The following is a 25,691-nucleotide window of genomic DNA, read 5'->3' as shown; positions in this document are numbered from 1 at the left end:
TAGGAATGTATAAATAACCAATGCTTAAGGTATTGTTCTTCCAAATATTTAAGAAAAATAAAAATTATGCATTTTTTCTTTATTTAAATATAACATGCCGACTACTGGGTCATATCATGCCGACTATTGGGTAATGGTGCCGACTACTGGTGAAAAAACAGTATTTCACTAAAATTGTAATTTTTGCATGTTGAACAGAAATAATCAAAAAATGTTTATATAATCTAAAACTACACAAAATAACGAATCATAACAACTTAAATTCAATTTGATTGGACATTTAGACTCGGAATTACATACGGCTCAAGATACGAGAATCCTTAAAGTGCCGACTACTGGTGCACTTACCCTACTGAGAAAACTGCGACCACTTCCAATAAACATTGTTGTCTTTATTTTCGATAGTGCATATCGAATTTTTTCTCCATACCGTGGTTAGATTGGACCTAATAGATTATGTTTTCCTCCGAATTCAGAAGACACAGTACACTGCATGTTCGATATTCCCCACCTGCTTAATAACTTAATAAGAGCTTTTTTGACAACAAAATTTGTATCAAAAGCAGGTTGGGTAGACAAGTCGATATAGCTTCATCCGCGATAATTCTAAAAATTTTCAAGTCAGAAGAAAATCTAGATAATGACGGCCATCAGACCCTGTATGTATATACAACATACATACTAATATACAGAACAGCTGGTATCATACATGTGAAAAAGCAGATGGTCTAATGACGGCCTAACCGAGGTTTGAAAAATGTCTCTTTCTTTTGTACTTTTGAGTTGTATTTTAATTTCATGTATTTTATAGAATTTGTTGAATTTTAGTTTGAGAATTTTTTTGTACTTTTTAAAAAAATAATTTTCAGATGGGGGTTATATGGGGAAAGTGATGCGAATACATAGCCTCTCCTTTCCAAATGTTAACCTCGCCCACACACGCCCTGTTATCACAGAAGAGGCTCTGGCGATTTTATTTTTGTTTTTTAGGTGTGGCAGCACTAAATCCAGCGTTCATATACGAGTCAATTCAGTCACTTCATGATAGTGTGGCAGCATTAATCCAGCTGTATCAGTATCCACATAACCCACAGTCAGTGAAATAAAGTGTCATAAATGTTCCATAAAATAAAAAATAAATAATGTAAATATATAATCAAAAACAAAATATACACCGGAAAACGCAAAAGTGTATTGTTTTGCTCAGTCATTCAATGTTGAGGCGTCCGAACATATGCGGAGACGAGATATTAAAACAAAACACAAGAGACTACTTTTGGAAAATATCCTTCTGTTGGTAATTGAAAATATTTATTATTGAGGTGCACACCTAAACGGTTAACACAAGGCTATTGGTGGAAAGTGTTACAGTCATAAGGACTGAAACCTACAAATTGGTTGAAATGGCATCAACAATGCAGCTGGAATTCGCTCAGGCGATGTCAGATTTTAAAATTATGTTTCCAGATATGGACAGAGATGTTATAGAGGCGGTGTTGCGAGCTAATCAAGGTGCAGTAGATGCAACCATTGATCAGCTGCTTCAAATGTCCACAGATAATCAGGTGAGTTGGAATTTAAGATTCATAGAGAACAGGCACATTGGACATTTACTTTTGTTTTTGTGTCTTTAGAATGAAAAGCTACGCAACGAATTGGAAAATGTTTCACCACAAAGAAGCCTCATAAATTTGAGCGATAGCGACACAGAGGCTGCCAGCCGTAACCGACAACCAGCCACTGGGCAATTAATTGATGTGGATGATATTGACGGCATTAGTGGTGGTGGTGGTGGAGTTGGCGGCGCCGGTGTGGACAAATCTTTACCCTCTGCAGGAGTTTTATTAAATATTGGCACTAGCTCACCAAATCACAGCACAACAGGAGCCTCTCCAAAGGTAAGACCGCCTGCCCAAATGCAAACAAAATCCTCACAGGGCAGCACACCCAAACGCCTGCAAACCAATCGCAGCCAGGCAACTACTGGCATAAATCGACGATGGAACCCACCCATGTTGTTGCCATTGCCTTCAACATTTTTACGACTTAATCCGATTGGCAGCGGCGGCGGTGGTAATACAATTGCCCTGCCCTATGATCCAAATCGTGACTTTGATTTACCTGATGAACAATTTGCAATGATGCTGCAAAATGAGGAATTTATGAATCAACTGCGCATCAATCAGGAGTTCATGAATGCCTTGGAAAAGGAACATGCCGGCAAGGGGAAACCAGATGCCGATGCTGATTTTAAGGAACGTCTAAAGCATATGGGAAAAATGTCCCGCAAGAAATTCTTACAAATGGCCAGAGTATTCACTTGGCAGCGTAACAAAAAAGTAACCACAGCCAAACAAATTGATTCGTTGCCATTAAAGGAAGAGCCAAGTGATGATGAGGAGAATCACCATCATCACCAGCAGCAAGCAAGAAACAACGTTTACACTGAACATTCTCAAACACAAAGTTCCCAACATCATCATCAGCAGCAGCAACAACATCAACAAAGGAAGTAAGTTTTCTACATGTTTGGCTAGCAGGCTACCGAACATCACAAGAGAATCAAACAATGAAATATTAATTTGGTGGTATTCCTCCTTGAAACAAAGAAATGAAAGAAACGAACAAATTTGTAGAAATTTCATAAAACTTAAGATTGCTTATCAGCGTGATTGTATTTGTTATCATTAGACAGGCGGTTTGTTTTTATTTAAATTCTGTTTATTTTTGGATAAAATTCTTGAACCCAATTAATATAGCAAAACATACCTACATAACGTGTGTGTGTATATTAGGTATATTAGATAGTTAGTACACACTTTAATTAAACGGGTTTTATCATAAAAATAAAATAGATATTCCTCTGAGAGAACAAGAAAAAAAAGACATTAATTTGGGAATCTCATTTTTAAACATTTTTTGTGTCATAATGTAAAACTTTGTTTTGGAAACTTGTGAATATATATTTTTATATATTTATATATAGTTATTAACTTTTATTTTTATTATTATTAATTAAATTGAATTCATACATCACATTTTATGCCTCCATTTTTAACTAATGTTATTGATGTTTCCTTTACTTTAGAGCTTTAAGATCTAATGTATAATTTCAAATAATGCGTGCAATACAAATGCAATATTTTCAATTTTTTGTTTTTAATTTTTTAGAATTATATTTTTTGTAAATATTTTTTCTTTTTTGTTACTAAATATTTGTCTCATTTTTTCTGTTGTAAATAAAATTATATTTTGTAATATATAAATATTGGAATTTATGGAATTTATTAGTGTAAATTTATATGATTTGTATGCCTTATTACCAAATTGAAGTGAGATATGTTTTTTTAAAAAAAAAGTGGTAATATCATATGGATGGCTTACAGTTTAAGTATTAGATTTATTTTAAAATATATATGAAAAATTAAAAAAAATATTTAGCAATCCTTGAAGCTGAGATTTACCTTTTTATAACACTCAAACTGTTAATGCATTCTATGTAATATGTATATTTTATATAAAATGAAGGGTTTTTAGACACAATTTCATAACATGGCTTAATTATGTTTACGCTTAAGTCTCGGATCAAACTGAATTTTTTTTCCTTCGATAGATCTTGTCTTCCTGATTAGTCCAAAATATATTTTTTGACTGGATTGAAAACTGCATGTTGGAGGGGTTATACTGAACCAACTCACTTGGTGAAAATACATAGAAATGTCTATTAGGTGAATCGTTATCTTTTCTAATCTCCGATCCAGCTACAAAGTTATTAAAAAGTCATATTTCTTAAATCATTTTTTTAACAAAAGCTCGAAGATTTCGATTTTGCAGTACATCCAAACACCAAACAGCCTGTTGAGTAGTCTCTTACCATTCCATCGCGGTGTTATATTTTATGATATCTTATCTGGAACCAGAGATGTACTTTCAACATCCTCCCGTCTATCTACAATTGAGCTAATCGAAAAATCAGACATTTTTTACACAGCTAAGTCTTTTACCTTGGTTACAAAAAATAAAGTTCATTGGGGGGGGGGGAGGAATATATACCATTTCGATTCTGCTAATCGAGTCGATTCGGTTTTCATCACATACCTGCATACTTCCCGAGATATGGACATTTAAAGTTCCCCAAATACAAAATCCCCACGACAATCGGACCTACGCACGGTGGTCGAAAGCACTGAACTAGCGGCGCGAAATTCATAACTTGCAAACGAATTGAGATACGTCACTGAAATTTTGCACAAACTCAGCTTGTACCTGTGGGTAATAATGGGCCAAATGTGAACAATATCGGCTAATGTTTTGGTATAGCCCCCATATAACGGTACCTTCCGATTTTCGTTATTTTGAGGATTTAAGCCACAATTTCATAGCAAATTAACTGTAATTTGGTAGATAGGAACGGTCACAAAATATTTCCACCAAAAATTATGAACATAGGTCCACGTTTTGATATAGTCCCCATGTAACCGTACCTCCCAATTTAAGGTATTTTGAATATCACGGCCACATTTTTAGTTCAACTTGGCTGTAATTTTGCATTCCGTGTTCTCACTGCGTATAAAATCTTCTTGCAAAACATTTTCAATACTGATTTATGTTTCGATGTAGCCCCTTTTATGGTACCCCCGATTCGTTGAACTTTTACTTGTTATCCCATGTTTAATAACTTATTTAGCTATAATATGGTATTATAGTGTCTCCGGGGGTAGAAATCCTCCTTGCAAACATTTCTCATGATAGGTCCATATTTTGCTTTAGCTTCCATACAAATGCATAGCTAAATTTTGAATGAATTTCATGCAAAATCCCTTATTTTAAAAGTGCAGTCATCAAAAGATTTGCAGCCCGAATGTGATTATTCAGTATCCAGAGAGTCCAATTTCATTCCCCAAAGAATAATCGGACCTAAGTTCGGCGAAGTTTACAAGATGGTCTCTACGGAACAAGCGCGTACAACCCATAAAAACACTAAAAAATTGAATTTTTTGAAAATTTATTGCTATATATCTAAGTACCTCCAGACCCCAAACTAATTTTTATAATTTAAATCACACCCTCTGCTATTAATTAAAAATATATCTTGTCCATTTTCATTACGAATTTATTTAACATTTAAACAAATATGAAGTTAATTTTTTTGCAACAATTTTTCAAATCTGATGCAACAAAAACTCTTGTATTTGATAGTGAATAACTGACTGAATATTTACAACAACAAAAATGAAAAAAACAAAATCTTTGTCTGCAAAGTGTCTGTAATCGATACGATGGAAAATATTTCGCAATTTTATAGTTCGATTTTTTGACTTTCGCGCCGCTAGATCAGTGGTTTCGACCAGTGTGCTACGCTTCGGAAAGACACGAGTCCCTCACGGCTATGAATTTTTAATTCAGCGCCATCTGTACATACCATACCAAAAAAATATCCTAAAACTGAAATCTGTATTGGACCTGCAAGGATTTAAAATTTTCTCCTGTGGAAAGAGTTAGTTTGGCTATGCATAAAAAATCTGTTTTCATACCAACAAAGTTCCCTAAAGTCGGCATTCCTGGTAATCAGCTGAAAAAATTACCATGTAACAAAGGGCCAAAAATCTAGGTTTATATTTTTCAGATTTTTCGATATTTGGGAAAATCTTCAATTTATGTATGCCAAAAGCAGGGTTTGAATACACCGCATATTTGAAAATTATAAGCACCGGCCGAGGTGCTTGGAAATTTCCCAGAGATGAAAATTGAAAGCCTATGGAAACTTGATTTACGAAAACTTTGCTTCGCTTATTGAAATATTAAGACCAAATACGTTTGTCCTTTTAACACGATAACTCTAGAAGGGAATGACTGATTTTTTCCAAAATTTAATTCTTCCAAACATAAATCAAATTCGGAGATGTATAGTACATCGACCCACTTGCCCTACAAAAGAACAATATTTTTAATTTAGTGTAGTTTGAAAGCTATTCGAGAATAGTTTTGAAATGTTTAACGATGTGGTCCTGATTGCAATTATATATTTTTTTCGTGGCCAAGTCCATACTTCCTGAGATAATGATCCAAAAAGGCTTTAATCCTGCCAACAACTGCAATGGAGGTCTATATCGCACAACTAATTCGCCTAAGTGATATTTTAGGCTGTTTGATGAGGTAGTTTTTGTAGTTCTGATTACAACGATATAGTTTTTTCGTGAATAAGTCCATACGTTCTGAAATAACCCGTTCTGAAAAAGTCCTACGGTGATCCACTGTAATGACTATAATTATCAAAATGAGTGGTTGACATTGATCCAACCTTTGCATATCCTAATATTACTCTCAAACTTAATCAAGTTCTAAGACGAAATATATCGTACAAATTTTTGAGGTGCCTCACCCAACAATTTTCAACTATTTTTGATTCTGGATTAAGAACTGTTTAAATATACTTACTTACTTACTTAGCTGGCCCATTACAGAACATTTGTTCTATAGGCCGAACTAAGAAAAGATCTTCAATTCTCTCTATTTGTTGCTTCGCTTTCTGGAATACCGCGCCTTTTCATCTCATCATCCACTTGTTTGCGCCATCTATTCCTTGGCCTGCCAATTCTGCGTCCACCGCCAAGCGGTCCGTGTTTATACACCTTTTTAGCGGGGTCATCATCGCTCATTCTTATGATATGGCCTAGCCAACGCAATCGCTGCATCTCGATACGTTTAACAATATTGATGTCGTTGTACAGCAGATACAGCTCGTGGTTCATGCGACGTCGATATTCACCGTCAACGCAGATTTGTCCGTAGATCTTTCAAAGAATTTTTCTCTCAAACACACCAAGCACTGCCATGTCTGCTTGCGCAAGTACCCAGGCTTCGGAGCCATACATCAGCACGGGTAGTATCAGTGTTTTGTAGAGCGTTATTTTTGTTTGACGAGATGTGGCTTTGTTTTTAAACTGCTTACTTAAACCAAAGTAGCATCTGTTGGCCAATACAATTCTTCTTTTTATTTCACAACTGATGTCGTTTGTTCTGTTTACGGAGGTGCCGAGGTAGACGAAGTCTTTTACTACCTCAATATTACCCAGCAAAATGTTCGATGCCAAAGATGCCATTCAATCATGGGTGAAAGTGATCTGGCAGGTCATCTTTTTAGCATCTTCATCGATGAATTTTATATGAGCGTGGACCCCAAAAGATGCTATTCATTTTTGGATCCAAAGTATGTCATTTACACCAATGCTTTGACATGTCATTTTCACCAATGCTTTGGCATGTCATTTCCACCAATGCTTTGGCATGTCATTTTCACCAACCCGTTGCAATGACATTATCATTACGAAGAGAGTTTTAACAACGAGGGTTGGGATTTCGAGTCTCCGACAACATCAAGCCTATTGTAAATAATTAATCTTATATATTTAGACAAATGTGTATAAATAAAAACACAAAATGCATCTCTATTGGATCGATGGAATGGATTCAAATGCTCATGAAAAGATCGGATTTTTCATGACTTCCTATGCATGGGTTTAAATGCTGATGAAAAGATCGGATCTTTCACGACTTCCCTTGCATTTGTTCAAATGCTAATGAAAAGATCGGATCTTTGACGACTTCGTTTGAACCAATGCAAAAGATGCCATGAAATCACGTCATCGCATGGAACCCCTTCCTTAAAATTTTGCTGGGTATAGGAACCATCTTCCACAGTCGGTCCGAGTAGGTGTCGATCTGCATCTCTTGGGTCTTCTCCACGATTTGCCGCAGGGTAAATATCTGGTCAATGGTGGACTTGTCAGGTCTAAAGCCGCATTGGTATGGTCCAATTATCTCGTTGACCATTGGCTTTAGTCGTTCGCACAATATCCCTGACACGATCTTGTAGGCAATAGGGAGTAGACTTATGCCCCTATAGTTAGAGCATACAGTCTTATCTCCCTTCTTGTGGACGGGACACAGGATACTCAGGTTCCAATCGTCGGGTACTCGTTCTTCCTGCCAGATGGTGCTAACTAGCTTATGAATACACCCTATCAGCGTGTCGCCTCCGGATTTGAACAGCTCGGCTGGTAAGCCATCGGCTCCTGCTGCCTTATTATTCTTCAGCCGATTTATTGCTGTCTTTACCTTATCTTGGCTGGGCGGTATACATTCAATACCATCTTCTGGGATTGGGACTGTGGTATCTTCGTCGTCTTCGCTGCTATTGGATACCAACAGTTTTAAAAAATGTTCTTTCCATATCCTGAGTACACTATCTGTATCAGTTACCAAATTACCTTGCTGGTCTCTACAGGATGATGTGCCTGTACCAAAGCTATCAGTTTGATGCTTGACTCTTTGGTAGAATTTTCGGACTTCATTCTGGCTCCAGTACATCTCGATTTTTTCACACTCCCGCTTTTCCTGCGGAAAAGACGTTTCTCCTCTCTCTCCTTTTCTCCCTGTATCTCTCTCGTGCGCTACGCGTTGCTACGGATTGTAAAGTAGCCCTATATGCCGCATTTTTCTCTTCGGTGGCAGCACGACACTCCTGATCATACCATGGATTCCTTGGTGGAGGCCTCTGGTATCCAAGTATGGATTTTGCGGCTGTTTGCATGGAGTGGGCAATGCTTTGCCATTGCGCTGATATGTTATCGGGATGAGGAGTGCTTTGATTAAGCAATTGGGCTAGTTGAGTGGAATATGCTGTGGCTATCTGTTGTGATTGCAGCTTACCGATGTCTAACTTTCGTGTTGTGTCTGTTCGTACTTTGTTTGCTACGTATAAGCGGGTGCGTACCTTTGCTGCAACAAGGTAGTGGTCCGAATCAATGTTTGCGCCTCGGAACGATCGTACATCCAACACGCTCGATGAATGTCTTCCATCTATCACAACATGATCAATTTGATTTCTTGTTTTCTGATCTGGAGACAGCCAGGTGCCCTTATGAATATCGAGATGATTAAATCTGGTACTGCTAACTACCATGTTTTTTGCAGCTGCAAAGTCTATCAGCCTCATACCATTGTCAGATGTTTCACTGTGGAGGCTGAGTTTCCCGACTGTTGTTAATGTCATGGGCAGGGAAACTGTCATATGTTTCTTCTAAGCGCTCGTAAAATATATCTTTGGTCTGTTCGTCCTTTTCTTCAGTGGGAGCATGAGCGCAAATAAAGCTGAGGTTGAAGAATTAAGCTTTTATTCGAATTGCAGCAAGTCTTTCATTCTCTGGGCAGACAAGGTTTTTTAACATCCGACCAACTACTAATCCGCAACCAAACTCATGCTTTACGTCATGGCAGCTATAATACAGTGCGTCACCTTTAGGTGTTGTTGTGACGCCTTTCCCAATCCATCGTATTTCCTGTATGTCAGTAATATCGGCCTTGTACATTTCAAGTACGTCTGCCAATGCGAAGACTGCACCTTCTTTACACAGAGTGCGAACATTCCAGGTGCAGATTCGCAGATCATGGTCCTTAAAACGTTTGCGGGGTTCGTAAACTTTAGAGGGGGTTGTTTTTCTTTTCTTTCGTTTTTTCATAGTATGCTGTTTTTTCTAGGGGAGGGTTACTAGCCCGACGCCCAAACCCAAGTTTTTAACGTTCTTATGGGAGAACGCGCGGCACAACCTTTAACGGGTGTTAAAGGCAGTTCCCCAGGTGACACCACGGGGAGGTCAGTGTCCACTTGAGATGAAAGAGGGACCAAGATAAATCCTGGGCTTTGCCATATTAAAACCGGTCAGGACCGTTGCTTGGTATCTTCCATCCCCTACGTCACCCAAATAATATACACGTTTTTTTAAATGAAATTAGAAACGTTTTAATTGTAATTCGAGAATTCCATTTGTAATTCGAAACATTTCAATTGTAATTCGGAAATTTCTCTTTGAAATTCAAATTATTTAATTTGTTATTCGAATTTGTTCACTTGTAATTCGAATTATTCCTTTTGAAATTCGAAAAAAAGCAGTTACATTTGTTTTTAGATTTGTTTTTTTTAAATTACAAATAAAATGTATCGAATAACAAATGGAATAATTCGAATATCAAATGGAAAATGTCGCATTACAAATGAAATAGTTCGAATTACAAATGTGCAATCCATTTGTGACATTTTTTCAATTACATTTTAGTGACATTTTTTAAATTTTGGGGGGAAGTGCCGGAAGTTGTGGACCGGTATTGCCCATCTTCGAACTGAAACTAAGTTTGGACAAAATATGACGAAGGCCAACTTTCGGACCAAATCGGTTGACGAGTTCTAGTACTAAAGTGCACTTCAGCCACTACACACATGGTGTCATAGGGCTTTTTACAACTTTCGGGCTATTTTCTCAGGAAGTATTTTCTTGCCCCTAAAAAAACTTGTACCATCGTAAAGGGTGACATTGAATGCAAGTTGCTTCAACAAAAATCATAGTAATTCGAAAGCAAGCATTAAAGTGAACTTATCCGAAATTTTGTGTGTGAGGTACCAGAAGGAGGAGACAAATTTATGGGCCGATTCCGTACAGCGAGTCGTGTCGCGTTGCGAAATGCAATTTTTCGATTCCGTATGGCAATATCGCCTGACGTCGTCAAATTTTGTCGCCGAAATGTTCATTTTCCGGCGACAACAAATTAGCTGTCGCCATACATTTTTACTAACGAATAAAAATAAAATAAAAATAACTTGTTATCGACGATTATTTTCTATCGCTGTACGTAGTGCATTTTTTAAATTTTGTCACAGAGACGATAGACGACGCGACATGACTCGCCTCGCTGTACGGAATCGGCCCATTAGTCCATATTCGAACCTGATCTATATATGGTAGATATGTATATTAAGATTTGTAAAGTATGGATCAAATCGGTCACTCCCTTCAAGAGTTATCGTGCGCAATTTTTCCAAACATTTTTGAACTTTTGTGGGGGAGGTACCTGAAGGAGTGGATCGATATGGCTTATATTCGAACTTAAACTTAGCTTGGTCAAAATATTATGAAGGCCAAATGTTTGACCCAAACGGCAGATCCGTTTGAGAGTTATCTTGCGCTCCAACAACTACATAGGGTTTTTTGCACCTTTCGGGCTATTTTGTCAGGAAGTATGGGCTTGCCCCTGATGAAATTTGTACCGTCGTATGGGGGGCAGTGAATACAAGTTGTTACAACAAAAATCACAGCGATCCGAAATTTTGTGTGGGAGGTACCCGAAGAAATGAACCGTTTGAGTCCATATTGGAACCTTGTCTAAGTCTGGTAGAAATTTCACGATGTTCAAAGTATGGACGGTTGCTCCCTTCAATAGTAATTGTGTGCACAAATTATCCGATCATTTTCGAACTTTTGTTGTGGGAGGTACCGGAAGGAGTGGACCAATATGGCCTTTCTTCGAGCTTAAACTAATGGGCCGATTCCGTACAGCGAGGCGAGTCGTGTCGCGTTGTCAAATGCAATTTTTCGATTCCGTATGGCAATATCGCCTGACGTCGTCAAATGTTGTCGCCGAAATGTTCATTTTCCGGCGACAACAAATTAGCTGTCGCCGTACATTTTTACTAACGAATAAAAATAAAATAAAAAAAAAAAATAAAAATAACTTGTTATCGACGATTATTTTCTATCGCTGTACGTAGTGCATTTTTTAAATTTTGTCACAGAGACGATAGACGACGCGACATGACTCGCCTCGCTGTACGGAATCGGCCCATAAGTATAGGCAAAATATTAGGATACCCAAAATTTGGTTCGAATCGGTTGATCCGTTCAAGAGTTATCGTGCGCACCAGCCAGACTGACGGACATTGCTAAATCGACTCCAAATTGTCTGAAACGGATTTCGTTCAAACATACTTGGGGTCTAAAACCATTATTTCGTTAGCATAAATGCTGATGGTATAAAAAGGTGTAGTTTCGAAATACGATGATTTTCGTGGATAGGTCCACACTTCCTGTCATAATGGCCCGAAATCCTACGGATATTAACTAACATTACTGTTTGGCATGATAGCAATCGAAAGGAATGAATTTAGATCCAGTTTTAAGACGGACCGTGTAAAAACATAATTTTATTTAGTATTACGCAGAACGTCAACGGTTCCAATCTGCGACAATGTAAAATGTTACGGTGTCCTATGTTGGCTACTTTGGAACATGTAATCAAACTGTCCTCGATTTTAGGACAGTTGGGATATATTGTTGAAAACAAGTATTTTATGTATCCATAATTTCCTGAAGTGGCGGAAATGATGTCAACATGTTCAGATTTATTTTACTTATCTAGGAAAATAAATGGGTACTATTGCATGTTTTCAAATGGACTTTTGTGACTATCCAAAATATTTTCAATTTTTTATTTTATTATTCTAATTTTACCTAACTTACACCACATTTTTTGTTGTGCTATTGTAATTTCTATTTCAATTATCTGAAATTGCAATCGATTATTAGTTGTTACGGACTACTAATGGAATGGTTCCATTACACTAGTCGTAACCATCTTGGGTAATAAAATCGCTAAAACGGCAGCCTAAAATATTGAATAACTTTATCCTCAGCTATATAATTATAACATCTTCATCAACAAAATCGTTATAACTTATCAGTAAACTATGTCAATAATAAAAAATACATAACAAACTATAAAAAAACATTAAAAACTATCCTTACAGTATTGCAAAGAGAGCGATATTAAAAAATAATCCCTAACTAATAATTTTAAATATATTTTTTTTATTAAAAATAAAACAAATAAACTAAAAAATATGCATCTCAATAAATTACAATTATTCCAAATCATATCATGCTTCTGAAATTAGAATAAAAATTCTCATTTAGAAATATTGTTCGAATTTTGAATTTTGTTCGACTCGTTTTAAGCTGAATATGTATGATGAACAAAAAAAGATGTTATAAAGAAAATAAATTACCAAAGAATATTATGAGAAAAAAAGAAATTAAATTAATTATGAAAAATGGAATATGAAATAAAATGAAAAAAGTATTGTGTAATACATTAAAAAATGGAAATAAAAAATGATATGCATTACAAGAACATTATCCAAACAAAAACGAAAACAACATGTACTATATTATAACTATAGTGTTAATGATAAAACCTAAAAAAATACTACTACCAACAAAAAAATCTATTGATGTTTTCTTCTTAAAGATTTAAATTAAGATTTGATTACATATTTCTTTAAGAGGAAAATAACTACCGCTCTAAACATAATAAAATAAATAAATATATAATTTAAAAATCTAATAAAAGTCTATGTACTCGTATGTGTGAGATGAAGGTTTGATACATTTCATGGGAAAGCAAACCCTTAAACCAAGCGGCTAAATACGTTCAGCATTTGAATATACAAAAACCATTAACAGGAGTGGTGGACGTGAATGTACTATTAGCTGATCCGTGATTTTAAAAGTAAAAAGCATTTTCGTAGGGGACAACTTTCATATATTACAAGAAATCCACTTGGTCGGGATTCTTTAGAATATTCTGGCCATTTTCGACCCAAGTATGAAGAAGAAATTGTGGGCGAGAAACATTTCGGGGCCCAAATCTCAAAAATTTGTGTTTTCCTTAGCAAAAACTATGATGTTGTAGTCAAGATGATAACGACTACCAGCTACTAAAATTTCAACGGGATCCAAGGAGTAATCTTAAACTGGATTATAGCGCAAAAATGCCGAATATTTGCTGAGGAGTTACCTGAGGGAATGAACCGTCATCATCCATCTTGCAACTGGGTCTTATTTTGGGAGTCATTTCTTTCGATAGTTATCGTGCCAACCAGTCATTCTGGTCATTATGTCAGGAACCGTGGCCATGTCCACAAACAAGAGAAACCAATACCTACACGGATTGATATGTCTGGAGAGCTGCGTAACTAACAGCAAAACCGGTAGCATAATTTAGTGGTTTTGTGGGAATCTCTTCAGCTTTCCTTTTTAATTCAGCTCAACTACAATGAGAAAAAACAAATAAAAAGTCGTTATGTTCGGCCGGGCCGAACTTTTTACTTCCTCCACCATAAAATATTTTGATAGTATAAATGGAATATTATTTTTTTACTGTCCACAATTTTAGGTGGAAATATGTTGTGACCACGGATTACTCAGTAAGGAAAAAAAATGCATTCGAAAATGTCTTCAATCGGGCAGCACCTTTATATCGGGCTATATCAAAGTGTGGGCCTATGTTGAACATTTTTGGTGGAGAAGTTGTATGACCCCTGAGAACCTCAGGTGTCGAATCACAGATACTTCGGTTAATAAATGTAGCTATACTCCAGATAGTTCGGTGAGAACATACAGTTGAAATTGTCAAAATACCTAAAATCGGGAGGTGCCGTTATATAGAGCTATACCAAAGCATCCATTTATGTTGAACATTTTTGGTCAAACTAAATGTAGTTCGGATAGAATCCCCAAAACAACTAATATCGGGGGCTTATACCAAAAACATACATATTGACAATTTTCAGTGGAGAAGCGTTATGACCGCAAGGAACCTCAAACGGCAAATTACCGCTAGTTCGATTAAAAATTGAAAATAAAATCCCCAAAATGCCAAAAATTGGGAGGAGCTGTTATATGGTGGTTATACCAAAACAGGGACCTATCGTCACAATTTTTGGTTGTTGTTGTAGCAGCATTTAAACCTACGTAGAAGCATAGGTTTAATGCTGGGTTGGCAGCCGCTGGCCGAAACACTATGGTTCCGGGTCAATCCGTTCCGAAAGAACCCGCTGCCGTGGGATTGACAATTTTTGGTGAGGATGTCTTGCCACCACTGGGAACCTCAAATGCCAAATTATAGATAGTTCGGTCAAAAATTTAGATAAAATCCTCAAAATACCAAAAATCGGGAGGTTCGGTCATATGGTCGCTATACCTAAACCGGGACCTACAATTTTTGGTGGAGATGTTTTGTAGCCATTGAGAACATCAAATGTTAATTTTACCTGTAATTCGGTCAAAAAATGTAGCTAAAATTCTCAAAATACCGAAAATCGGGAAACTTGGACCTATGTTGACAATTTTAGGTGGAGATGTTTTTTGACCACTGGGAATATCAAATCTTAAATTACAGGTAATTCGTTTAAAAAATGTAGCTAAAATACTCAAAATACCGAAAATCGGGAGTTACCGTTATATGGGGGATATATGTGAACCTGGAACTATGTTAAAAATTTTTATTGGAAATGAAACATGTTCAAAATACCTATACCAAAAAGCGGAACTATATAGAAACGTTTTAGTGAGAGCGTTGTGTGAATACTTTGTCAAATTACGGTTAGTTCCGTCAAACATTGTAGCTAAACCCCTCAAAATACCGAAAATCGGGAGGTTCTGTCATATGGGGGATATACCTAAACATGGACCTCTGTTTTTGGTGGAGTAGTGTTGTGACCCCTAAGAACCTTAAATGTCAAATTACAGCTAGTTCGGTTAAAAATTGTAGCTAAATCCTCAAAATACCGAAAATCGGGAGGTACTGTCATATGGGGGCTATACCTAAACATGGACCTGTTGATCGAAGGGTTCTCTCCCGTATCGTTGGACTTCTCCCTCTAGAGCGTGGATATCCTTCTTGATGTGTCTGAATGTGTCGGGCCTACCCACCAGATGGCGATTGGGATGGCTCTAACGGCAACACCCGAGCAAGTACCGCAACGAGTTTGTGGTGGGAATTCTGCTACCGTCGACCACGACATACAACTCTCTTCCAAACTGCGCCGTCCTTGTGGTGAACAAAGTGGGTGTACATTTTGAGCCGGAAACATGCATATTCCTCGCGTGGAAAAAGGTGGTAAGATCGGTTAAATAGGAGTTCAGTCTCTCACAGATGTCATCAGGGAAGGAACCTGACGCCGCATACGTTACGATCTCGATGCCGTCTGGAGGGGGCGGAATACAGGAGAGGTAGAGGTTAAACAGTTCCGGAGATATATCCCCACCTTGGGGAACTCTTCTTGTTCCTGAATTCCACGTACGACTGACGTCCACATTGGCCATCCAACGTTTCAAGCTTGGTTGTCTGCTCAATGACCTCAAACAGCGAGGAGTGACCGCCATCACTGTTCCATCACACGGCGATCTCTGGCTGAGTCCTTGACAAATATATGGCGTGCAGCGTGTCGTGCTATGCTGCTTACGGAATCTATGCTGATGATCGGCAACTGGATAGCTATTTCTGACATTGGGGACTTTGGTACGGACAACAAAAGCGAAATCAGCCTGTACGATTCACTTTTGCTGACATCCTTGCCTGGTTTCAATAGCTCAACCACCCTGCCCATTTTCCGGACTTCGGGAACAATGAGTGTGGCCACCCTCACTCAAGGCTCATCCAGCTGATTCAGCATTACCTTTGAGATTCCATCAGGGCCAAATTCGTTTGATGATTTAGCGTTTCTGGTGGCATTCGCAACATCATCCTGTGGTGGTTCATCCTCGGCAGGAAGAGATCTGATGCGGCGTAATACTCTTTTCTTCGCCCTGTCACTCTCGAAATGCTGGACAAACTGTCGATTGAATAACTTGTGCACCTCTTCGGGACAGTCAACGAAACGTCACCAAACGTGACTGAGGTCCTATCTTCCCTTCTTCCAGGGTTCGAGAGTGACTTAACCGTTGCCCACAATTCACCTGTACCGGCTCCAATGTTGCAACTCTTCAGATGATTTAACCACTTTGGTCTTACTTCGGGTATTCGACCGGCAGGTATATGGCGAGCGGCTGCAGCAGTGATGATATTTTAGAACGTCCTTTCCGCTACCCGAATATCAGAAGGATTGGGCCAATCTGCTTTCCCATGATCGACGAATGTGCGGCGTTCAGGGGTGATCAAATTGGGTGATCTGCTAATGGAGACAATTATGGGGAGATGGTCTGATCCAAGGTGATATTCTGATAGGGCCATCCTCATTGACTTAACAAAACGCAGAACTATCAATCTGCTCAGCCATCGCTGATGCACATTAAAATCCCCCAGGACCAGACGATTTTGACCTTCCAAAAGCGGGCTAATGTCAGGCTCGTAATCTGAGATACAGCTATTTCTCGGCGGGATTTATACGTTCAGCAACTCTATCTCGACAGTTCCACACCTTATTGTCACACATACATTTCATGTACGGGTCATTAGATTTAAGCTCAAGTGAGATAGGTCTGTATTGAACAGACTGGTGCAATAGGAAAGCTAATCCCCCACCTCCAATTCTGGTACGATCCTTCCTCAGTACCATCATAACGCTGTAAGCTGCATCATATGCATACGTACACTCAGGTTCGAGGGATCCGGGTCCTCAAAGGGCATGTAGACTGCAGATAGGAGTGAGGCTTTCCCTGTACCTTGCTCCAGTCCTAACGTACACATGTCTCAATTACTGTAATTAGATGGAAAATTTAAATTTAAGTTCTTCCTATCTACTACACAAGTTCTCACCGTGTTCCCCTCGGACGAAGCGAAGCCGTCAAGTTTGGCATTGCTTAGTGCAGAAACAATATTCTTGTAGATATATGGCTCCTGAACTAAAGCAATATGTACTAAAGAATTCGGTGGGACAAGATTAGCGGCATTACAATTATGAAGACTATCCAGCACGAAGCGTAGCATTTGCTGCTTTCCTATTCTTATTGAATTGCATCAGTTAGATTCTGACGGAACCGAAATTCAATTTTCCCTTTTTGAAGGACTTCCTTTTGAAGGAAGGCACTGCCGAACTGACTCTGAATAACCATAACAGAACCAAGGACACTCAGAAAACTGATTTCTCACATCGGGGTAAGGACGGTCGATGAATGTCGTCAGCGGGCATCATTGGGGCCGGTTTGACGTAAGGTTTTTTGCGTCCTTGTCCATGCGCCTTGGAGGTCACTTCTTCCGATGGCTTATTGGCTTATTCTCCTGGGCTTATTTTTCTTTGGCTTTTTGGTCAACCATCATCTTCTTGGTCGAAGTCTGATGGTTTTCGGAAAAACGAACCCATTTCACAGTTCTTTGATATGGAATTTTTTCCGCCTTCACAGAAGAATAACCCCAATATTATTCTGAAAATTCCCCGTGGTTTTTTTTCACTTCCTTCCTTAAGTTGAAACGGCGGAAAGACAAAAATTCTCGGGGAATTTTCATTCAGAATAATCTCCTATTATTTCTCAGTCGGTCCAGCCATCTTGACTTCTTTGCAGCCGTGGAAGTTCCTAGAACCGATTGGCCCTCCGCTTAACTCTTGCATTTCGGATTGGATTAAGGGTTGGTTCTTTGGCCTTTTTCATTCCCTCATGGGTTATGTTCGGCTTTGGAACAGTGGCTGACTCCACCACATTGCTTGAGGCAGTAGCCTTTTCCACTTTTTGCTTGTCGTCGCAGCTTTTTAGAGGCTTTGGCTTGAGCAGCTATCCGATGTGGAAGGAAGATCATATCCACCTGAAGTTCGCATCGGAATACATAATGAAATATATCTCCTTCTCAGAATGTAAAATTCAGATCTTGTGCCACGAATTTGCGAAAATACATCACAGCAGGTTTGTAGTGTATTGTATCTTTAACTTCTCTGACAGATACTTGCTCGGGATTGCCGTGGTGTGCAGCTCGTCGTCGGACAGGGACAGATTAGGTGACATGTCCTCCGGGGGTAAGTTCTGCTCTTCTAGAGCTGGTCGTTCGAGGGGTTTGTCGCTCTAAATTATAGAAATTATTAGTCTAAAGAGTCCCGTGTAGGTCATCCCGCTTATAATTTTGGTCCTGTCATCTGTAGACCGGTTTGCACCAATCTTGGCATAACCTTGTCCTTAGAATTCGCTGTTTTATAATATTTCTATCAGTAATGTTTAATGCGTTTGTATCAAGTACAGCTGTTGGTGCAAAGGCATCCACACCTAAAACATCCGGTTCATAGTAACTTGTCCTCAACGGCACATGCCTTGTGGTCTCACTAACACTTGCCATCGGTACTGTGTTATTTTGATTCTGCACCATAGCTTTATTCCTTTTATTTGTCTTCGTCATCGCAATTGTTAATTATAGGGGTGCTACCCCCATCCATTTGTGGTCCACGGGGAATCATAAGGATCCGCAGTATACAAAAGAAAAAAAAAACAATATGTATAGAAGACCTTTAGAACGTCTTCCATCTATAGAAGACCTGCAGTAGGTCATCCATCTATAGAAGACCATTAAAAGGTCCTTCATCTATAGAAGACCTTCATTTTATATAAGACCTTTAGAAGGTCTTCCATCTATAGAAGACCAATAAAAGGTCCTCCATCTATAGGAGACCTTTAGAAGGTCTTCCATCTATAGAAGACCTTTAGAACGTCTTCCATCTATAGAAGACCTGCAGTAGGTCATCCATCTATAGAAGACCATTAAAAGGTCCTCCATCTATGGGAGACCTTTAGAAGGTCTTCCATCTATAGAATATCTTTAGATGGTCTTCCATCTATAAAGGTCCTTCCATTAAAAGGTCCTTCATATCTAGAAAACCTTCATTTTATATAAGACCTTTAGAAGGTCTTCCATCTATAGAAGACCAATAAAAGGTCCTCCATCTATAGGAGACCTTCATTTTATATAAGACCTTTAGAAGGTCTTTCATCTATAGAATATCTTTAGATGGTCTTCCATTTATAGAAGACCATTAAAAGGTCCTCCATCTATAGAAGACCTTCATTTTATATAAGACCTTTAGAAAGTCTTCCATCTATAGAAGACCAATAAAAGGTCCTCCATCTATAGGAGACCTTCATTTTATATAAGACCTTTAGAAGGTCTTCCATCTATAGAATATCTTTAGATGGTCTTCCATCTATAGAAGACCATTAAAAGGTCCTCCATCTATAGAAGATCTTCATTTTATATAAGACCTTTAGAAGGTCTTCCATCTATAGAAGACCAATAAAAGGTCCTCCATCTATAGGAGACCTTCATTTTATATAAGACCTTTAAAAGGTCTTCCATCTATAGAATATCTTTAGATGGTCTTCCATCTATAGAAGACCATTAAAAGGTCCTCCATCTATAGAAGACCTTCATTTTATATAAGACCTTTAGAAGGTCTTCCATCTATAGAATATCTTTAGATGGTCTTCCATCTATAGAAGACCAATAAAAGGTCCTCCATCTATAGGAGACCTTCATTTTATATAAGACCTTTAGAAGGTCTTCCATCTATAGAATATCTTTAGATGGTCTTCCATCTATAGAAGACCATTAAAAGGTCCTCCATCTATAGAAGATCTTCATTTTATATAAGACCTTTAGAAGGTCTTCCATCTATAGAAGACCAATAAAAGGTCCTCCATCTATAGGAGACCTTTAGAAGGTCCTCCATCTATAGGAGACCTTTAGAAGGTCCTCCATCTATAGGAGACCTTTAGAAGGTCTTCCATCTATAGATGACCTTTAGAACGTCTTCCATTTATAGAAGACCTGCAGTAGGTCATCCCTCTATAGAAGACCATTAAAAGGTCCTCCATCTATAGGAGACCTTTAGAAGGTCTTCCATCTATAGAATATCTTTAGATGGTCTTCCATCTATAGAAGACCATTAAAAGGTCCTCCATCTATAGAAGATCTTCATTTTATATAAGACCTTTAGAAGGTCTTCCATCTATAGAATACCAATAAAAGGTCCTCCATCTATAGGAGACCTGTAGAAGGTCTTCCATCTATAGAAGACCTTTAGAACGTCTTCCATTTATAGAAGACCTGCAGTAGGTCATCCCTCTATAGAAGACCATTAAAAGGTCCTCCATCTATAGGAGACCTTTAGAAGGTCTTCCAACTATAGAATATCTTTAGATGGTCTTCCATCTATAGAAGAAAATTAAAAGGTCCTTCTTCTATAGAAGACCATCATTTTATATAAGACCTTTAGAAGGTCTTCCATCTATAGAAGACCAATAAAAGGTCCTCCATCTATAGGAGACCTTCATTTGATATAAGACCTTTAGAAGGTCTTCCATCTATAGAATATCTTTAGATGGTCTATAGAAGACCATTAAAAGGTACTCCATCTGTAGAAGACCTTAATTTTATATAAGACCTTTAGAAGGTCTTCCATCTATAGAAGACCAATAAAAGGTCCTCCATCTATAGGAGACCTTTAGAAGGTCTTCCATCTATAGGATATCTTTAGATGGTCTTCCATCTATCTTTAGAATTTTTTCCATACATAGAAAATTGGGTGCCACCGTGGTGCAATGGTATATACACCCGCCTTTCACGCTAAAGGGCGTGGGTTCGATTACCCGGCCAGGCAACATCAAACATTTTTCAACGGTAGCAAAATACTCCTTAGTAATGTTGGCGGCATTTCTTGAGTATTTCAGCCATGTAAAACTTCTCTACAAGTGGTGTCTTAGACACGCCGTTCAGACTCGGCGATAAACTGTAGGTCCATATCATTATGCTATTATGAATCGGGGTGCACTCAATGATATGAGAGAAGTCTCCCTTGTCCCTCCTGGGATGTTTGTGGAACAATTTTTAATTATTATAGAAAATTATTAGAAAACCTTCCTTCTATAGAAGTCCTTTAGAAATCGTCCATCTATAGAAGACATTTAGAAAGAATTCCGTCTATATTCTTTAAGAAGCCCTTCCATCTGGTCACGATCTTTTAAATGTCTTCCATTTATAAAATACCTTTAGAAGGTCTTTCGTTGTGTGTGTGAAATTCCAAAAAATATTATTCTTGTCCCACTGTGTTCAAAAATCAAGTGACACGTTGAGAATATTAATGCCAATATAAATGCAAATGTAATGCCTTAAACTGTTTACGATGAACACCTTTTCCCTTTTTGCCCTCCAACCACATGAGCACTCACATAGCACCGGCATTAGTACTTCCCTTATTGCGGGGTTTTATGGTGTTTATCTTCATTGGCAAAAGGGTTTGTGGTGTGGTGTGTACGCCACACATAGTTACACACATTTATCTTTTGTGGCTCTTACAAAACACACGCTTGGTTTGGATGGCTACCTGAGCATAATGAGGGTTTCCTAAGAATACATAGCTCGAGTAAACAGTAATCCAAACCAAGTTCAACCGAAACTACTTTACTGCTGATTGAGGGCAACATAAATACACACACATGGAGTAGCTTTCAAGTTATTAATTAAATTTGTCTTGGTCTTAGCTGGCTTTTGGGAGGGGGATATGACCACATATGAGTTTTATTTCCCCCTAAAAAATTGAGTGAGTTTTTTTTGTGTTTTTGGGTTGAGCAATGAAGAAAACAAAATTAATAAACAACCAAGAAGAGAGTTTTAGCAAAATTCTTAACGTCGCTCCACATCTTTTCAATTAAATAAATATGTTGTCCAATTTAGTGTCTGCATTGTGTGCGTGAATGATGACAATGATGGTGATGATGAGGAGTCAGTCTTCTTCACAAGTCACAGTTAACAGGGCAATATTAAATTTATTATCAGATCATTACCACACCCACCCCAGGAGTCAGTCACCCAGTTCTACATAAAGTAGCTAGTCATAACGGCAAACATTTGAACATACATATGATGTATGTATGTACATTAGTATGTATGTTGCTATGTTCCTATTCGTGTTTACATACAATACTTATGAAGAACATGTCACGATTAGGGTGTCCAAAAAACCGGTTTTTCCAAACAAAACGGTTTTCGGTTAACCGAAATTTTCAATTTTTTCTAAAACCGGTTTTCGGTTTTATAAAATTTTCAAAACCGGTTAACCGGTTTAAACCGGTTTTGTAAAATAGGTACAAAATTGCTCATAATTGATAAATATTTGATTAAAAATGCGCGGAAACGGGTAAATTAAGTAAAACGACTTCGTCATTATATAATTATCTCATAATATCCCTGTTATTTGACATTAAACCTCGAAGTGGGGACAGTAAATTTAAGACTCTCTCTAAAATTGTAAAAACCCTTACATATATAAAATTGTGTACCAACAGAATTAAATTTGAATTTTATTAAGTCTGGATTCTCTCTCATGTGTTGAGAACCTCAAATTATCGTGCCGGAATCAAACATGTATTTTGTTATCGTTACCCTTTACAAACTTAAATTCGACAAGTTCTCAGTTTACTGTACTAGTTCAAAAACGTATGAGTAACGTTATTCAAACTACCTTGTGATATTACGTATACGCATTTTCATAGACCGTTCAACTGAACTAGATTGACACAACTATACATTTTACACAAAATATTTTTCCAATTTAAATGTATCTGATATTTACAACTTTGCCCGTACCTTGTGTTAGTTAAGTCCCAATTTACATTAGGCTAGTTTAATTGCGGCAATTGTCAGTTTGTAGGTGAGAGAGGGTGCTGAGAGGCAAAGGGTTACCATATGCCTCACCTCTCTCTCCTACAAAATGACAATTGCCGCAAGTAAACTAAACCAATGTCAATTGGGATTAAGTTTAGTTTACTTTCAATTTAATATTACAAATATTACTATTTTTTTTTTTTTTGAAACCGGTTAACCGACACAATTAACCGGTTTTTTCGGTTAACCGAAAATGACCTTTTTGGCGAAAACCGGTTTCGGTTTTGTAACTCAAAACCGGGTAACCGGTTAACCGGTTTCGGTTTTGGACACTCTAGTCACGATGATGACACACCAGAGTTGTTGGAATACTTGGACATATGCTGTGCTGTGTCGTCTGCCTTAAGAGGTATTAATTTATTTAATTCTGGATTTATGAATATATGAATATACACACAGTGCTGATCAAAACATTTGTAACTGGAATGACTACATAGTTCAGATTTTATATAGTTCTGAGGATTTTCAATGCAAATATTTTGTTGATTGATTGTTTATTGAGTCGCCTTTAAAGATTTAAAAATTATTTTGCAAAAATTCACTTATTTGACAGAAATATACAAAACGAACTTTTGATTCTGCTCAAAACATTTGCAACTGAGAAAATTTGATTCAAAATCTGAAGAAATTATTTTTGTTTTGATAATATATTGTGAGTTAAACATTTTATTTATTATCTGGAGACATAGTAAAGGAGTTAACTAAATAAATTAATATATCCTTTAGAATCCTGTGTTCTAAGGATAATTGTTGAATACCAAGGTTTTATTCGATATTTAATAGTCTAGAGTCCAGTAGTGGGATTCTGTAACTCATTTTTGCTGTTATCGATAATCGTCGGTAAAATTAAAATGCTTATAATTTCGATAAATAACGAAATTTTTCGGTAAGTTAACGATGAATAAAAAGTAGTCGCTAGCTTCTACCGACACAAACAGTGATGCCAACTTTTCTTTATGTTTTTAGTCAGCAAAATCGGTAACAGCAAAAATGAGTTACAGAATCCCACTACAGATTAGAGTGCCGGACGCGGAAGACGCGGTACTCCTATTCCTCCTGAACCCACACTGGGCATCATCCAGCAATCTTTTCTCCTGCAAATGCGACGTTATCTGCGTCTTCAAAATATTCTCAACAACATTGGAGCAGATTGGCAAAATAGAAATGGGGCGAAATTCCAATCTTATCCAATTTTCAGCCAACAGGAATGACAGATGTGCTTAATATAGTGTTCACCAAATGAAGGAAATGTGAACAAAGAAAAGGCATCACAATCTTTAAAAACTTAAGAGAATACCCATCCAACCCAGCCGCATTGGATTATCACACCGATATGGTTGAAATTTGGTACTTAGTCTACGTTGGTGGTATAAAACTTTCCTTCAGAACTTTTTCGTTATCGGTCCATGCCTTCATATAGCCCCCATAGTACCGTTCCGATTTTCGGTATTTTGAACGTTGTGGCCTCAATATTACACCAAAATGGATAAAATTTGGTATTTAACTTCGTTGGGGGTACTCAAACTTCCCCTTTAAATTTGTCGGTATAGGTCCACGCCTTCACATAGCCCCCATGGAAAGGTACCTCCCTCCCCATAATAGCGTATTTCTTGATTTTCGGTATTTTTTAAGTTTCAGCCACATTCTCTTACCGAAATATAGAAAATTTGGTATTTAGTCTTCTTTAAGTCTAAAAACTTTCCGTCAGAAATTTGTCGGTATAGATCGACGTTTTGAAATAGCCCCCATAGAACGGTGCCTCACATTGTTTTACCGAAATTGTTGAAATTTATTTTTATTTATTTATTTCGTCTATGGAGTACAAATTCCTTACAGACTAATGCATTAAAAATAAATTAATTCTAACATATTTTTGAATTTTATAATAGAATCAGAGAAATCTAAGTTTGACTGTACATTAATTCTATTAAAATCGCGAAGGATTTTTAAGATTGGCTCATTCATTGCATACATTGTTCTATGATAAGGTATATAAAAATATTCAGTATTCCTCAGAGAACGGATGGGAGTATTAAAACGTATTAATTCCAGAAGTTGGGGACAATCAATCAAACCATTAATAAGTTTGTACAAAAACATTATAGACTGTAAGTATCTACGATTGTAAAGCAGTGGCAAATGTATTAATTTGCAGCGAGCTTCATATGAGGGAATTGGAACGCTAAAATTTATTGAGAAAAGTGCAAACTTTATAAACGTTTTTTGGAGCCTTTCAATGCGATTAACTTGTGTGTAAGTTGTTGGATTCCAAACAACCAGAGCATATTCTAATCTAGATCTTATAAGGGAAGAGTAAATGGCCTTATGAACATAAGGGTCCGTGAAATCAGAGCATTGACGTTTTATGAAGGCTAAAAGAGCGT

The 25,691-nt window shown here is 37.5% G+C and overlaps 1 protein-coding gene across 1 annotated transcript; it reads left to right on the top strand.

Moving 5' to 3' along the window:
* The first annotated feature begins 1,032 nt into the window (after window positions 1–1,032).
* On the top strand, window positions 1,033–2,612 carry LOC141401991 (CUE domain-containing protein 1). Its single transcript, XM_073982589.1, has 2 exons — window positions 1,033–1,565; window positions 1,635–2,612. Exons 1-2 carry the CDS (start codon window positions 1,404–1,406, stop codon window positions 2,514–2,516), a joined length of 1,044 nt encoding a protein of 347 aa, XP_073838690.1. The 5' UTR covers window positions 1,033–1,403; the 3' UTR covers window positions 2,517–2,612.
* Window positions 2,613–25,691: the final 23,079 nt, after the last annotated feature.

Source organism: Musca autumnalis, unplaced genomic scaffold (assembly GCF_047663935.1).
Source record: "Musca autumnalis isolate F117 unplaced genomic scaffold, ASM4766393v1 scaffold_4, whole genome shotgun sequence".
Taxonomy (NCBI): Eukaryota; Metazoa; Arthropoda; class Insecta; order Diptera; family Muscidae; genus Musca; species Musca autumnalis.
Note: the sequence above shows the minus strand (reverse complement) of the source record. Positions and strands in the feature narration are given on the sequence as shown.